We start from the raw sequence: 18,129 nt of genomic DNA, 5'->3' as shown, positions 1-18,129 counted from the left end.
CCGTGGCATACGGAGCTCCATCGCAGTCTTTAACGCTGGTAGCATGCCGCGACAGCGTGGACGTGAACCGTATGTGCAGTTGACGGACTTTGAGCGAGGGCGTATAGTGGGCATGCGGGAGGCCGGGTGGACGTACCGCCGAATTGCTCAACACGTGGGGCGTGAGGTCTCCACAGTACATCGATGTTGTCGCCAGTGGTCGGCGGAAGGTGCACGTGCCCGTCGACCTGGGACCGGACCGCAGCGACGCACGGATGCACGCCGGACCCTACGCAGTGCCGTAGGGGACCGCACCGCCACTTCCCAGCAAATTAGGGACACTGTTGCTCCTGGGGTATCGGCGAGGACCATTCGCAACCGTCTCCATGAAGCTGGGCTACGGTCCCGCACACCGTTAGGCCGTCTACCGCTCACGCCCCAACATCGTGCAGCCCGCCTCCAGTGGTGTCGCGACAGGCGTGAATGGAGGGACGAATGGAGACGTGTCGTCTTCAGCGATGAGAGTCGCTTCTGCCTTGGTGCCAATGATGGTCGTATGCGTGTTTGGCGCCGTGCAGGCGAGCGCCACAATCAGGACTGCATACGACCGAGGCACACAAGGCCAACACCCGGCATCATGGTGTGGGGAGCGATCTCCTACACTGGCCGTACACCACTGGTGATCGTCGAGGGGACACTGAATAGTGCACGGTACATCCAAACCGTCATCGAACCCATCGTTCTACCATTCCTAGACCGGCAAGGGAACTTGCTGTTCCAACAGGACTATGCACGTCCGCATGTATCCCGTGCCACCCAACGTTCTCTAGAAGGTGTAAGTCAACTACCCTGGCCAGCAAGATCTCCGGATCTGTCCCCCATTGAGCATGTTTGGGACTGGATGAAGCGTCGTCTCACGCGGTCTGCACGTCCAGCACGAACGCTGGTCCAACTGAGGCGCCAGGTGGAAATGGCATGGCAAGCCGTTCCACAGGACTACATCCAGCATCTCTACGATCGTCTCCATGGGAGAATAGCAGCCTGCATTGCTGCGAAAGGTGGATATACACTGTACTAGTGCCGACATTGTGCATGCTCTGTTTCCTGTGTCTATGTGCCTGTGGTTCTGTCAGTGTGATCATGTGATGTATCTGACCCCAGGAATGTGTCAATAAAGTTTCCCCTTCCTGGGGCAATGAATTCACGGTGTTCTTATTTCAATTTCCAGGAGTGTATTTAACCAATTGTTTGAGAAAGGACACGTGCAGGTGAACTAGTAACAGAAAATTCATGGATTAGATTAGATTTACTTTCATTCCAATTGATCCGTAGTGAGGAGCTCCTCCAGGATGTGGAACATGTCAGGAAAACAATAATACATTATAAATATTTACAACTGAAACAAATAAGCTAATGTACCTTCCACAGGTCCCAAGTGGAATGATCGTCATTTTTTTTAATGAACACTGTATGAAAGAATCATTTTACAAATACTAATGTACTGAATTCAAAATAAAAAAGTTTTTTATTTATAAGGTAATAAATATGTAATAGAACTACTATAATAATTATTTACAATGAACACATTACTGCACTGAAATGGTGCAGAAGTTAGATTGTACTTACACACACACACACACACACTTATTTACAATGAAACATTACTGCACTGGAATTGGGCAGAAGTTTTATATATATATATTAAAAAAGTTTTTATTAATAAGGTAATAAATATGTGATAGAACTACTATAATAATTATTTACAATGAACACATTACTGCACTGAAATGGAGCAGAAGTTAGATTGTACTTACACACACACACACACACACACACACACACACACACACACACTTATTTACAATGAAACATTACTGCACTGGAATTGTGCAGAAGTTATATATCACTTGGTTCTGAGAAATTCAACAGTGGAGTAGAAGGAGTTGGCCACCAATAAATCCTTTAGGCTTCTCTTAAACTGAATTTCATTGGTTGTTAAGCTTTTTATGGCTGCTGGCAAGTTATTGAAAATGTGTGTTCCTGAATAATGCATACATTTTTGTGCAAGACTAAGTGACTTTACATCCTTGTGAAGATTGTTCTTATTTTTAGTATTGATTCCATGAATTGAGCTGTTGGTTTGAAAAAGTGATATATTTTTAATGAAAAATTTCATTAAGGAATAAATATATTGGGAAGCAGTAGTTAGTATCCCTAGTTCCCTAATCTCCAACCCGGCCGGGGATCGAACCCGGTCCCGCTGCACGGGAGGCAAGCACGTTACCACCCAGCTTTTTTTTTTGTTTTTTTTTTTTTGTTTAAATCTCATTTTGTTCGCTTTTGTTCGTTGCATCTGCTCGGGGCGGACGTCGTAAGACATCCGTTTAAGTTCGTTGTTGATCGATTAACTCAGTTTTTTTATTACAGAGAGCACCCAACCCTCTGACCGAACACGCTGAGCTAAGCGGGCAGAGCTAGTTTGGACTGTGTAAACAAACTGGTCTGTGTAAAAACTGGGACTCTGTACGGGCACTGATGACCGCGCAGTTGAGCGCCCCACAAACCAAACATCATCACGAACATGTGTCCAGAAATGTATCGTTGCCACAGTAGATGGAGCTGACGAATGACTGTTCATCCGATCACGTGCGGTGTGTTCCTTGTGTGTTGCAGGCTGTGTGGTTGACGTAGCTTATTGCAAGCAGCAGAATGGTCCGGTATTCATGTTGGGAACAAACCGAGATTGTGTTTGTGTACGGCCAAGCAGATGAAAAACTGTCGAGAGGCAGCACAGCTATACCAAAACAAATACCCTCACAGACACCAACAACATCATACAACATTACAAGACCTTCTTGGGCGTTTGTGTGATCATGTGCCCTTTCACACAGACGAACGTCCAGGAAAGTAGTGGACTGTGCGTACACCATATCTGGAGGACTGTGTTCTACAGGATATTGAGACGAATACTAGTATAAGCTCCAGGCAAGTGGCCCGCCAACCTGGTGTAACCCAAGGTACGATTACGTGTGTTCTGCACGGCATTGCATCCGATGGAGGCTATTTCGAACATCTGGTATGACGTGGATGCGATGCAGCATTGTGCTGTGTTCCACGACGATTTGTTGGCGCAGACTGACTAAAAAAAGAGACTGGTTGAAAGGATACATCCTGAAGCATCAAGGAATTGTCAGTTTAATAACGGAAGGAAGTGTGAAGGGGTAAATATTGTGGAGAGAGGCCAAAGGGATGAATACAGTAAGCAAGTTCAAATGGATGTAGGCTGCGGTTATAACTCGTTTTGGCTAGCTGCATAAAGCCAGTTTCTACACCTGGAGAACCTCAAAGATTATGAATGTTTCTTTTAATTAGCAGTTAAATAAAATACGAACACTGAGAGAGATTTTTCACTGATACCTACGACAGTAATGTTGTTGTTGTTGAGACTGTCGTGGTAACTAGTGACCTTGTAGTAACTGAAACCTAGGCGTAATTAAATAAACTGCAAACGTTAGGAAAAGCTAATGCAGTCGTACCAGACGTAGACTTCTAAGTTTGTTGTACATAATTTATCTAAATCAGAACACGACTAAAAGAAACAGCGTTGTAGTTCTGCTTCTTCATCTGCCACTGCTAGGCGTAACCTCGAGTTGTAGAAGAAGATAGAGAATAAAACGCTCGTTCTTTTAGTCGTATTCTATTTTAGAAATATTATGTATTAAAAATAAGAAATTTATACCTTATCTGATTGAGCTGATTTTTCCTAAGGTTTGCAGTTTACTTAATTACGCCCAAATTTCAATTAAAATAACATCGAAAGCTACCTGGACAATCTCTTTGAGCGGCCAATTAAACTCCCCATAAGCACCCGTTCCGAGTGACATACGGGAAGAATGTTTACCTGGCTTTTGTAGCTCGTTACGAGTCAAGTTCCCAGATTCTCCGAAGAGGCTGTGTGCACTGATTCTGCTTATAGAACCATATGTAGACTGTGTCATGCTCGTCTCAACATAAACTTCACCATTTGTACGAAAATGAAAATTTGAAAAGAATACTAACTAGGAGACGGCACGACCGTGGGGTCCGGGATTTGTCCGAAATTTTGTGTGGTGAAAGAGGACCCCTAATACTTCAAATGGTTCAAATGGCTCTGAGCACTATGGGACTTAACATCTGAGGTCATCAGTCCCCTAGAACTGAGAACTACTTAAACCTAACTAACCTAAGAACATCACACACATCCATGCCCGAGGCAGGATTCGAACCTGCGACCGTAGCGGTCACGCGGTTCCAGACTGAAGCGCCTAGAGCCGCTCGGCCACCACGGCCGGCCCTAACACTTCACGTGGTTAAAATATTAGGACGCACTACTCGGAAAATCCCGAGAAAAATCGATCCAAAGTTTCTTAGGTGTCTTATGAGTATAAGATGTTAGTCCATTGGCGAGCCTCCGTCTGGCCCACATGGTTAATGGTCCGACCGTTACGCCAGAGGTCTCGGGCTCGATTCCTCCTCCGGCACTTTTTTTTTCTGTTGCTTGCAAAACTGCAGCGCTTTGTTACAGGAGAATCGTGAAATAAATTCCCGGGAAGACTGTATAAAAATTCATTCTATAATTCACCATCAGTTATCGTCACCAATATTCCGAGACATGATTCAATATGCCTGGTTTGCCTCAAAATGATCAGAAACTCAAAACATTTTCGTAAATGTTAATGGAGCATATTTTTGTACTGATTTATTGCAAACGCCCTGTGATTGTAAAAAATCCGCTTTTATATGTTGCGCAAGATGTCGCAAAAATTATTGCTTTGTTTGTTTTTACGATAATTACCACTGCAGTTCTTATTTATAATTATTATAAGTATAAAAATTGAATGTTTCCCAATCGAATTTGTTATTCTGATTAAAAACCCAATGATTCCTCTCATATACTTTACAATGAAAAATGGAAAACCCACCGCCATGAATTGTGTTGTTGGACAAAGAGAAAATATTTTTATTGAATAATGTAACTAATTTGTTAAAGATAATGTAGGTTTGGGAAACTTTCTGATTAATTGGTGGAATAACAAAAGAAAATGAAACAGAAGAAAAAACAGTTCCGGAGGAGGAATCGAACCCGAGACCTTAGGCGTAGGAGTCCGAACCCTAAACATCTAGGCCAGACTAACATTTTACACTCATAAGGCACCTAAGAAACTTTGGATCGATTTTTCCCGGAATTTTCCGGGTAGTGCGTCCTAATATTTTAACCACGTGAGCTGATAGGGGTCCTCTTTCACCACACAAAATTTCGGACAAATCCCCGACCCCACGCTCGTGCCGTCTCCTTGTAAGATGCGAAAAATTAAACATTATAAAACTTCCTGGTAGATTAAAAGTTCATTCTGGACCGGGAATGTAGCTCAGAACCTCGCACAACTTTTTAATCGAAGTAAGAATCTCGTGCAACTTCGATTAAAAAGTAATCATTGCATTATTAAAGTGATTGTATTCCAATTATAAGTTACAGCTACTGATTAAAAAGCCGCAGAAACAAGGAGAACTTTCCTTTGCGACAGACTTGTCGATGTCATGGGCAGTGAGGGACATACATTGTTTGCCATTAAAAGATTACAACACCATGAAGACGGTATGCAACAAACGTCGAAATGGCGTGTGGCGTACTTGGGGCTTAGATATGCAAATGTATTTCAGCACAATCGCACATAATAGATAGGAGTAACGTCATTTGCATTCTGTATACAGGATGTTTCAGGTGTAATGGTCAATATTCAGGAATATGAAGGGAACAATAATTCGAAGCGAAACAGTCTAGCAAACATGCACTCTAAAATGCATGATTTAGGAGGTACGAGCACTTCATCTTCGATACTGTGAAACAAATTTCGTCTCCTAAAGCTCTTTGGTTTCCATATTCTGGGAGGTTGGGAGGTGAAACTATGGACCAGAGGTGTTTCAGAATAGCGAAGAAGAACAAGTGCCCATGGCTATTAAGGTATGTACTTTAGAACTCATGTTTACTAGCCTTTTTTACTACGAATGATCGTTCCTGTCAAATCCTGAGTGTTGACCATTCTCTCTGGGACATCCTGTACAAGGAAAGATCACATAGTGGATTTCACATTCAGAAGGCAAATTTGAATATGTGTTGTTTATGAGACGATCGCGTTAACCCTCGTGTAATGAGAGGAAACGTGAAGCTGTACACGTCGAAATTCGAGAATGGGAGGATTGTGACCTGTCGAGAGTGCAGTTTATCGTTACGTGATATTGCTGCTCGCATTGGTCGGAATCACCCAATTGCCCTGTGAATATGAAATCGACGCGTTCAGGAGGGCCACACTGAACGCCATACAGAATCATAGCGATCCGAATCGACTAGCACCTGAGAGGAGAGACATATTGTTCGATAGGCTGTACAGGACTGTACAGCCATGCCACGCACATTGAGTCAAAGAATCGACTTGTTTACAGAAAGACTGGTATCCACACTGGATATGGGACGACGTTTGGACCACCACGGACTGTCTGAATGGTGACCATAGTCTCGCTTCCCTTCAAGTGGCAGCAGGGACAAGCACGCTGACCGTGATGCGCTCAGCGACAGCCCTAGACACAGAAGTGGAACAATTGCGACGTTTCAGACAAGTCCGGTTTTGCTCACAGCATCATATTGCATGTATCGGAGTGTGGAGGCCCTGAGGAAAACGAGCGTTGCCAAATTGCATTCGTCATGGTGCCACTGGGTGCACATCACGATCAACTCTGATTCGCGTAGCCCGCAACTTTTACACTAACCGTTATATTTACGTTATGTTCAGGATAGTCGCTGTGATCTGTCCTTTTGGTGTCCGTGACGTTATCTTTCAAAGGGGTAGCCTAAGACTTCATGATGCCTATGTTTTCCTAATTTATGTGGATAAAGACGGTGTTCGACTGCTGACCTTTACAGCACCTTTTCCAGATCTTTCATCCATTGAAAACATCTGTTGATGGATTTCCACTATATGCAGGCCTCTACGATCGATAAACTGTGGCACAGGATTGAAGCAGCGTGGAATGACGTACCCATATCTGTTATCCGAGCTCAGTTCGACTCCATACCAATCCATGTTAGAGCCATTGTTGCTGCCAAATGTGGTAGCACTGTATATTCGATTTCGTACCCTATATATCCCCAGATCACCTACAAATTTAATCATATATTTACATAATATACTATACATGCACAAAAGTAAAATTTCGTTATCGGTATCCCTCCTGTTGTGGCAATTTTAATGAACTGCGTTATACTTCAGCGTGCCATCAGTACTTACGAGCGTCCTCCTCGTCGAAGGGCCATCCCTCCTCGGGCACCATCTCCTCCGGTTCGATGGCCTCAGGCGGCGGCGACCGCATGAACAGCTGGTCGTCTATCTCCAGCGGTGGCTCCTCTTCCACAGGCTCCTCCGGAACCTCCACGGGGATCGACTCCCGAGAGTCCGTAATCTGCACAGAAAAGCGTCAGATGGCTAAAGGCTATGCAGCAGTTATCCTTGGCTGAGACATGTGTGTTTCTACAAGATTCAAAAATGAGTTTATTCTGTCCAGCTTAATGACGAAGGAAAACGCTGTAAATTTGCGATGTTTCACCTTAAGAAAATGACTTATTTTTCCCACGTAGACCTATTTTAGTGATTCTGATATGTGTTACAAGAAAGGAGTCATCACGTCCGAACGAGATACATATTTCATTATACTTATTTTTTAACAAAAAAAGTGAACCATCAGAATTAAGGCGACCAGTAGTTTATTCTGACGAAACGTGTTGACGTACACGTACACTGTATATACACTGAACAGCCAGAACATTATGACCAACTACCTTATAGCTGGTAAGTCCACCTTTGGTACTGATAACAGGGGCGAGGTGTCGTGGCATGGAAGCATTCAGGCCGTGGTAGGCCACCGGACGGAGTTGACACCACATCTGCACACACAAGTCACCTAATCCCCGCAAATTACGGGGAAGGTCACGATCTGACGCCACGTAAAACCACATCCCAAATGTGTTCGATCAGGTTCAGATCTGGCGAGGTGGGAGCCAGAACATCAACAGGAACTCGCCACTGTGTTCCTCGAACCACTCTTTCACACTCCTGGCCTTGTCACATGGCGCATTATCTTGTTGAAAAATGCCACTGCCGTCGGGAAACATGATCGTCATGAAGAGATCTGAAACGGTGTACGATACTCTTTGGCCTTCATGGTGCGTCGCACAAGCTCCACTGGAGCCACGGATGCCCCCAGCGAATTTTCCCCAGAGCATAGTGGAGCTGCCGCCAGCTTATCTCCATCACACAGTACAGGTGTCAAGGTGCTGTTCTCCTGGAAGACGACGGACTCGCTGCCTCCCATCGACATGCTGAAGAAGGTATCGGGATTCATCAGACCATGCAACGCTCTGCCACTGTACCAATGCCCAGTGCTGAGGTCACGTGCCCATTTTGGTCGTAGTTGCCATTGTCATTGTGTTAACATGGGCACATGCATAGGTCGTCGGCTGCGGAGGCCTATCTTTAGAAGTATCTGTTTCAGACACACCTGTACTCTGCCGAGCATTAATGTCTGACGTTAGTTCCGCCACAGTTCGCCTCCTGTCCTGTTTTATCAGATGGCCAGCCTACAACATATGACATCTGTAATGACGAGTTGCTGCCCAAACCCCAGAACGTCTGGGCGTGGTTTCACCATGGTTTCGCCATGTGATGAAGACACTCGCCACAGCACTCCTCGAACACCCGAAAAGTCATGCAGTTTCCGAAATACTCGTGCCGAGCCTCCAGGCCATCAGAGAACCTGCTCTGGCTCAAACGCAGATTGCATGACTTTCCCATTCTACACACGGACAGCACGCTCACTGATACTAAGTGCACCGTGCGTGTGTCTGACTAGGAGTCATTCCTCGCAAGGTGAAGCTGCTATTCCCTGGACGGGTTTATATCGATAGTAAGTCGGTGCTCATAATGTTCTGGCTGATCAGTGTGACTGTGAAAGCGTGCGAGAACTATTAAAGATATTGTGAAACGAAAGTGCCGTTCAATATTTAATAGTTCTGCTATGCAAGGCTTTTGCCGTAGAGACGTGTAGGGTGTCCCATGAAATGGGAGAATGTGTGTTGTTCTTACATCTCCTCCCTGTTCCTCTGGCTTATACAAGATGGTGCTGCCACCTTAACCAGTGCCATTTCGGTTTGCAGCGTAATAAGTACATTCAACAACTTGTCGTAGTGTACTGAATGATTGATGAGATAGACACTATCTGATCAAAAGTATCCAGATACCTATTAATGGGCATTGATGTGAGATGTGTCCACCCTTCACCTTTATGGTGGCTTGAACATTGCTGGCGACACCACTAATGACGTTCCGAATGTCTGCGGAGGAATGGGAGCCTATTATTCTTCAAAAGCCGAAACCAATGAAGGTAGTGTTGTCGGATGCTGGGGTCTGGAGCAAAGCTGACGTTCTAACTCATCGCGGTGGTGTTCCATTTGGTTCAGACCGGGAGTCTGGGTAGGCCAGTCGATTCTGGGAATGTTATCGTCCACAAACCATCACTTCACAGCTGCTACTTTATGTCAAGGTGCATTGTCATGGTGACATTGAAAGGGTACAGTACCGCCCGACATTGAAAATAGGTACAACATACTTCATTATTTTTGTCAGAACAACACATTTTTTTTGTAAAATAACTCAATTTCAATTAATACAGCGAAGCCGGATACCAGTGTGGGAAAGAATGACAATTTATTTATTTAATTGATCACATGTGCACTCCCACAAAGTAAATCCCTACATCCAGTTTGGTGAGATCTGTGAAATGAATGAATGTATGGTCGTCTGCTAACCGCAGATAGTGAATGTGAATATATGATCATCTTTGAGACGATCCTTTGGCCACCTTTGGTGGGACCAAAGAGATGAAATTTACCTGAGCTTTGAGCGCCTGAAATGTGGCTGACCAATACGGTAGCAAGGTGCTCCCCCACTTTGACAGAGGTGTGAGAGGATCTGGAGAACGGCCATGTTTCAGCACTCTGCCGCTGGATCTTGTGCTGTTAAGACCTGTTTTAGTTGTGCTCCGTAATGACAAAAGAGTGGAGACATGGTATGCATGTGGAATATTTAAGAGTAGTTTGAAATAATAATTTCTCTATTTCAGGAACTTTTGTGGGGAGAATTAAACGTCAGGCAGGTAATATTAATGGGATTGTAGTAATCTTCGGAAGTGACCAACAGTCACAATGAAACCACGTGTAGCAATAAGTTGAAATACTTCCGTGTGCTTAAGTTAAGCTGAATTACTAGCGTGTGTACAATAAGTTGAAATATTTAAGAAATAGCGTGTGTACCATAAGTTGAAATATTTAAGAAATGGCGTGTGCAGGACTTGAAATTAGAGACGAGTACTTCCACGTGGTGAGTACTATGTGAGTCTCAAACTGTGTATGAGACAAAAGATAAAGAGAAGTACTCGTCAATGGTATCAGTTGAGGACTCACGTGTGTGATGAATACGTTCTTAATATTACTTTGCGTGATATGATTCCGTGTGACGCTAGATTCAAACTCTGAGAGAGAAGCAAGGTGAGTCGGCCGTCTATCCAGCAACGCCACTTGGCTTGCATTGCACAGGAAGACGTGCATATATCTCCAGAGTTCATAGTAGGAAAGTAGAATTACGAAGTGGGGCAGTGTCGTGTGAAACTGGGATAAATATTAATTGAAGTGGGAAAGCTGAAAGTGATAGTGTTGTGACTATTTAGTGTTTTGTATTTCATATTGTAGTGTGATGTATGTCATGTAATTTGGGTATGTGTGGTTTGCATGGGAGAGTAGCAAGGTAGTTTCAAAAGATTAGTGGGTTATGCTTGTTCCTTCTGTACTGCTCGGTCTGGAGGATAGTTTCGTGATGATGATTGTGAGAGTCGAAGTGTGAGAAATAATAAAAGATCCACCATCCTATCCAGAAAGTGCACTGTAGCGTTAAATAATTACGAGACCATAATATAGAGATTCACCAATGTAAAGCCATGCCCACTGGGCGGAATTTCTCATGTGTTATTGTTGTAGGTTATAGAATTTGTGTGTTTAGGTTAGAGAATTTATCGGAATAAATAAGATAGTGAAAAGAAAAAGATTGGTGGACTTTTCCTTCGAATTGTATGTTGTCATAATGTCCCGAATTTATAATGTGTGCGCCATTCACATTCAGTGCGGTGGCCACGTGTTGACAAAAGCCATTAAATAAAAGCCAAAAAGGAAATGTGGTATTGCCAGTGCGTAGTGTACAGTCAGAGTTCTGTAAATCACTGATAGTCAGATGCGTGTTTCCGTTGCGTATTAATCATATAGGAGGATAATTTGTAACTTAAGTGTGAGTACTAGAGTTCATGTTACTCGATATATAAGAATGAATCCACTCGCTTGGCAGACCACTCATCTTGCAGGCCTGACTGCTTGATGCCACAGTATGAGCAAGGCAAGTGGGTGCCTCTCAACATAAACAATCATCTATATTGCTAAACTATTATACCGGGAACTCGGGGCACGGTACTCCAACCAGTTTTCAGGTTGCCAGTATAACAGCTTCAAGAGGCATCAAAATTTGATTTTCATTACTTCGCATAGCTGTTGATCGAATTTAAAAATATAAAATGCTGTCTTAATGTACTCGTTAAAAGGTGTAATCTTATGCTGAGGTCACAGGGCAACTATTTCAGTTAGAAACTGTATTTGTCTCTATGCAACGCAACTGACAGCGCGCAAATGCCCGGACCTTATTCACCCAGTATGCGCGAATGAAAGCACTTAGCGGCTTCCAGCAAACCGTTTCGAAAATTTTTCTCGCTGCTACTCCTCAAAAAATGATGGAAGGAAAAGGTTTATAGTTCACTACATTTCTGTTGTCGATGTAGTAAAACTTCAAGATCTGGCATGGTGCTTTAATTTACCTCTTCCTTACTGCTTACTCTATTCGCAATACATTTTACAGACAGTATCCACGTATACAGTTGAATGTATTTGCAAAATTATATCATTGTGCGACACAAAGCTCAGGAGAAATGACGTCACACACACTCTGATCCGTGAAAAACTAGCTTTTTTTTTAAAATGGACTGGAAATTACTCTGTTTATATTCATCCAGTGTTTCTAACGACAGTACTTAGCGACTTTCAACAAACTTCAAAAGCTTTCCGAAACCTTTCTTCACTCACATGCTTAGAGGCTAATATTTAACACATTAAATATTTAAAACATTAACTCATTTGTAAAGTAATCAGACTTTGAAACTGTTTTTATGTGGGATTTCGCTTATATATAGGACCGAGGGTTAACTTATCGTCTCCTAATTATCCTCTGCTGTACGCAATGCACCATGCTTTAAAATATATTCATATTCTTCCACGTTTAGCCATTTCTTAAATGCAGAAAGGGAATCACACGACGAGCAACGCCCCCATGCCGTAACAACAGCTCTTCCGTGCTTTTCTATTGCCACTACGCGTGAGGGCAGGTAACTTCCTGCAGGCACTCCCCATAAACCAAACCCTTCCATCGGACTGCCATAGGGTATTACTCCATGAGGTCTGCCTGGCCTTGGTTTAAACGTGCTTGTTCCTCAGCGATTGCACTTCATAATCTCGTCACCAGCAGTTGATTTTGGGAGCTTTAGAAGGCTTGAAATGTTCCTGATGGGTATGTTACTCAGGTGACATCCAGTGACCTGTCCACGTTCGATATCACGGAACTCTCCTGACCGACCCATTCTGTTGTTCCTGCTTCTCTGCCGACAACACACAGCCACTGCCACTGTTAACTGACAAGGATCCACATTGCTTGGATGCTGCGCAGGTTGAAAACTTGCATGTCATACATGAAATGTATTCTCAGTTGCTAATAGAAACTATCATCAGCTGTATAATGGATTGACGATAGTGAAAATTAGCGCCGGACCGGAACTCGAAATTTTCGCGAGCTGTCGCCTTACCATCTGGCTACCCGAGCGCGACTCACGGGCAGACCCAACTTCCATATGCCGTCAGCTGTGTATCTGCAGCCTGTACTCGTGCATCCATTGTATACATTCCCGTACAGGGGAGGCATCTTAAAAGTCACTTGCCCGTTGTCGGCAGGTAGATACGATACTGCAGTGTCTGTGTTTTACAAAATTACGATGCAAAGGAACATTGCATGGTAATTTTATATAAAACACGCACTGCACTATCGCACTTGCATGTTATTCCTGTTGACCATCTTGTTGCGGAGATGTGATGTCCTGCCTTGATGAACTGGCCTCTGGGGAGTGTTTATGATGGCAAACTCGTTCATCCTTGGTAACTCGTTCACTGCTGATCGTTCTTTTTTGGGAACCGTTCATTTTTACTCGTTCACCGTTCACTTGTGCTTGGTATATGGTTCTTATGAAAAACTGAAAACTAGTAGTGTAGGTGACTGAAAGATGGAGGGCAGCAAGAGGGGGCACTTGCCTCCCCCCTGGAGTACAGAGTTTTTATTCATTACAGAATTTTTACACACTTGTAGAAGTAATTTCTGTGATTCTGCAGAACCTCTCGTTTAGCCAACCGTAGCCTTGTGTGGCTGATCACAGGGAAATAATATAGGGTGGCGCACGGAAAACCGGCCCCGAGTACAAACCGCTCGCCAATTACGGACGATGTGTTGCCCATTACGAGCAGATATAACAAACAGACAAACGTAATAATTAGGCAGTGAAGAAATAACAAGCTAATGCAAGCAAAAATTGCGAAACAGTCGACGACGATGTGTAGAGAGCTGGAGAAGAGAACATGAAAATCTCACGCGACGCGCATGAGCTGTAGCTCATGTAGTCTTGTAAACCTGTTGGTGGCTGTTTCCCAAGTTAATAGACCACAAGTGTCTTGTATAAAATTCTTCGTTTCGACTTCCACTACATAGCTGCGCTACGTTGTAAACAATAATCATTTACATCCTATATATACTTCACGTTGTCTCTGAGTTCGTAGGCGAAGTAGAGACTCTATGGAAGGATAAAATAAAATGTAGTTTTCTCATACTTGCGTCACACGCTTTGTAAAAATTAGGTTTTTATGTTGCATCATTAAAGTTAATGCAGCAATAATACTAATAATTAAGTTCGCAGTAGTAAAGTTTTGGTTTGAAAGCCCCTTCTGAACGAATGTTTTTGAGATAATAAGTAAATACGATTTTATGGCAATCTATGTCTTTTCAAATGGAGAGGCACCGCTTTTACTACTGAGCCAAAATGGCCCACAAGCCACTTTTTTTTTCCAGGAAACCAAACTAGCAGGTAATGCAAATTGGAATCAAGCAAACTTAAAAATAATTAGAGCCTTCCTAAATGTGATGTTTTGTATATGAAAGATACACTAAAATCGTTTTATACGAATTCCCTTACACTAAAAATTAAGCAAATTATTCAAAGTGAGCTGCTAAATCAAGTCGATGAAACCAAAAAAATATATGAATTACAAAAAAAACTTGCCTTGTTATAAGTATGTCTTCTGCTGTTCATCGATATAATGAAGTGAGCTGATATGCCCTTTTGTTACCTGAAAAGACGTACCTATTACATACAACGTAATTTTTATGTAATTTACGTAACTATAAAATAATTTTTGATTACCGGTCGTGGACGCTGAATAGCCAGAACCAAGTGCAAGAACAGTTTGGAACAGATGTAAGATAGGCGAGCGCAGTGAACGAAACGAACAACTGGATTCTGAACTAACTAGGAGAAGTCGGCAGGGAACTGAGACAGGTGGTCATGCGAAGAATGACGAGTGCAGCCGAGGGAGACCGAGACTGAGGCGAGCACGCGACCGAGGCTGGAACGAGAACTGCCGAAGTGACCGCCGCGACCGAAGTGAACTAGTCAACTATGAACCGATGGTTCCTCGTTCCCGGGAACTATAAGTAGACAGCCGCGACCGAAGTGAACTATGAACCGATCGTTCCTTGGAATTCGTTCCTCGGTCCTTTCGTTCATCTTGGTGAACTGTTCCTTTGGACCCGTTCGTTCGCGAATTACCCATCTCTACTGCAGTTGCCTCCGTACCTTGAGCGAGACGGGCTCCGGAGGCATGATGTCTGGCCGGAAGGGGCGGAGCGAGTGAGCGCGCCACAGCGCCACCTCCCCACGCGGCGGCCACTCCTCCTCCTCCTCCTCGGCGCCCTCGCCTGTCGGCGGCGGCCGAACCGGTTCTTCTTCTCCGAACTCCAGCTCAGGGTCCCTGGCCATCAAGTAGTTGCCCAGCTGCACGCAGCCAGACTCGAACCAGTACGCGCCTGATCCTAAGGGCTGCCATCACAAACAGTATTAATTTTAATTTTAATAATCAACAAAAAATGGTTCAAATGGCACTGAGCACTACGGGACTTACCTTCTGAGGTCATCAGTCCCCTAGAACTTAGAACTACTTAAACCTAATTAACCTAAGGACATCACACACATCCGTGCCCGAGGCAGGATTCGAACCTGCGACTGTAGTGGTCGCGCGGTTCCACGCTGTAGCGCCTAGAAGCGCTCGGCCATCCCGGCCGGCTAATAATCAACAGCCTCAGTTGCACCACTTACCTAGAATTTACTTAGCTTTCAGTCGGGATAACCCAACCTTCTTCAGAATAACAGTAACTACCGTTTGTCCATAGTGGACATCGTCAAGCTAAAACTACAAATCCATAAATTATCGTCAGACTATAAAACTTATCTGGAACTGCCTCGGCCCCACATCGCGACCGCGTTGCGGCAGCCACGAGTGCTGTACTGGGACTGACCGTAGCGTCATGAGGCCCGCCTAGGCGGACACAATACCCTGCGCCTGCGCATAAACTGTGTGATACTTACTTGTTGCGACAAAACGCGAACTTAACTCCTGACCTTGAATTTACTAGTACAGTGAAATAAAAGGTATAGCTGAGGAAAAGGGCGTATATGTTATCCTGTGCAGAACGTACTTAGATCGACTGTCTTAACATTTATGAAGTATTCATTGCTCATGATATGAGGAAGACATCATATGCTTACAAGGTATGGCCTATCTAGGAAAATTTTTGTGCTTAAGCACGAAGTTTAATCACCTAGAGAGAACTTAGGAGTGGGAAGGATAATACAAAAAAAAAAAAAAAAAAAAAAAAATTTCGAATGTGGTACTTAACTGCTAAGGTCATCAGTCCCTAAGCTTACACACTACATAACCTAAATTATCCTAACGACAAACACACACACCCATGCCCCAGGGAGGACTCGAACCTCCGCCGGGACCAGCCGCACAGTCCAAGACTGCACCGCCTTAGACCGCTCGGGATAATATAAAGCCAACATCGTCATTATTACTACTAGGTCTAGAAATTTTTAAGACGTAATTGTTAAGCACTTGCTTAGCTATGGTTAAAACGCATGAACATCCTATTGACTTAGCACCCAAATTGTCATGACTGAACTTATGAACATCCGGCAATACAGGCCATATAAAATAAATGGTCATTATTCAACATTAGTATATTTGACGTGTAATGGTCTAGAATCAAGTCAAAAACTAATGCACGTTCCTGATTGAGCTTCTTGGCCAAGTTATGGTTATGAGTTGCAGAAAACACTAGTCTATGGGATAATGTGGCGGTATTGGGGTACTCAATTTGCCTTCCTGGAGGTGATCCACACACTTACTGTAAAAACTGTGTGTGGACCACTGCCATCATAATTCGGGCCTGGTGACCACTGCCACTCAACTTAGGGAATGACAGTGGAATTATGTTTAAAGCTAATATGTGATATGGCGAGCATCGCTCCAGTCAACACACTTGAAAACTATTGACCGACATAGGTCAATACGTACTTAAAGAACTAGTCTAAATTATGGGAGGATGACGGGGAATGGTTAAATTATGATGTGATTTGGCGAGCAACGCTCCAAGGACACCTTTAAACGTCATTGAGTAAGATAAATTCAGACTGATCCGGCTAGTCTGAACCAAAAATTCGTATCCAGTAGATTGTGGCAAGGTGGCGTTATCCTCTCGTGATACTTATATGGATATGACTGCCATTAATTAAGTTAATAAAAAGTTGTGTATAGCTAGGTGATAGCATCACTGCTGTCGTATACACATAGTATTGACCACAATCGGTCATATTCAAGGATTATGTGGTAGCACCTATATTCTGTAAAGGGGTACTGACTTGGTGATCGTCATTCCGGTTACTACACGTACATGCTATTGACCGACGAAGTTATTATCCACTAATTAAATCAAGTGTTGAAAACGTTCTTAACTGTAGAACGTGCATACCGAATATCGGTTGACCATCTGTGTGCATGTTCAAGGTGTTCAATACGCCAAATATTAACCATTTACGCTGTTACCCTGTATAATAATGAAATATTAATTAGGCAACTGAATATTCCTATATAACTAATAGACAACTTCATAGATGGATCCAAAAATTTATTTACGGTGTCAAACTAATACACCTAGCTATTCAGCGTACGGGAGTACAGACATATGTTGGCAATGGTAAAGCATAACCCGCAGTATTAACTAAATCGTATAAGTTGCTGCATTTTCCTGGTTAAATCATTCTCCATTTTGTGGACAACTACTGTACGAGGATAGGTTGAAAATTTCTCGAAATGGAACAGGAGGAAACGACTTACCTTACTGAAACTTTGTTTTGCTTCGACGTAGCGTTCTTGTACACTAATGCACTTGGTGTGTAGCGATATTCCAGTGCCTTGATCCCATCTCGAAAATTAGATTCGTCCAGGTCTGTAAAATACCCATCAACTTCGACTGACAGTTTTTCGTTTGAAAAGAATCACCGTCCACTGAGCTTGGGGAAGAGATGGAAGTCTTATGGAGCGAAATCGGGCGAATAAGGCTGGTGTGACAATAATTCGTGTCTTAATTTATGTACTTTTGCCATGGCAAAGATACATCTTGTGTGTAGGCGCACGTTGTCTTGATGAACACTGACTTCCCTCTTAGCCAATCTTGACCTTTTTTTCGCGTACCTTTTTCTATAGTTGATCCAGGAGGTTAGTGTAGTAGTCGCTTTCGCACCCCAGAAACGTGATGC

At 43.5% G+C, this 18,129-nt stretch overlaps 1 protein-coding gene across 1 annotated transcript in view; it reads right to left on the bottom strand.

Moving 5' to 3' along the window:
* Positions 1-18,129, bottom strand: part of LOC126195582 (radial spoke head 1 homolog) — a 128,422-nt gene that overhangs the window by 21,063 nt on the left and 89,230 nt on the right. The window contains exons 4-5 of the mRNA XM_049934208.1: positions 15,109-15,351; positions 7,302-7,473 (exon numbers count right to left, since the gene is read on the bottom strand). Of these exons, the coding sequence (XP_049790165.1) occupies positions 7,302-7,473; positions 15,109-15,351 (415 nt within the window). The remainder of the gene's footprint in view (positions 1-7,301; positions 7,474-15,108; positions 15,352-18,129) is intronic.

The sequence above is a fragment of the Schistocerca nitens genome, chromosome 7 (genome assembly GCF_023898315.1).
Source record: "Schistocerca nitens isolate TAMUIC-IGC-003100 chromosome 7, iqSchNite1.1, whole genome shotgun sequence".
Lineage (NCBI taxonomy): Eukaryota > Metazoa > Arthropoda > Insecta > Orthoptera > Acrididae > Schistocerca > Schistocerca nitens.
This window is presented reverse-complemented; position numbering and strand designations above follow the sequence as displayed.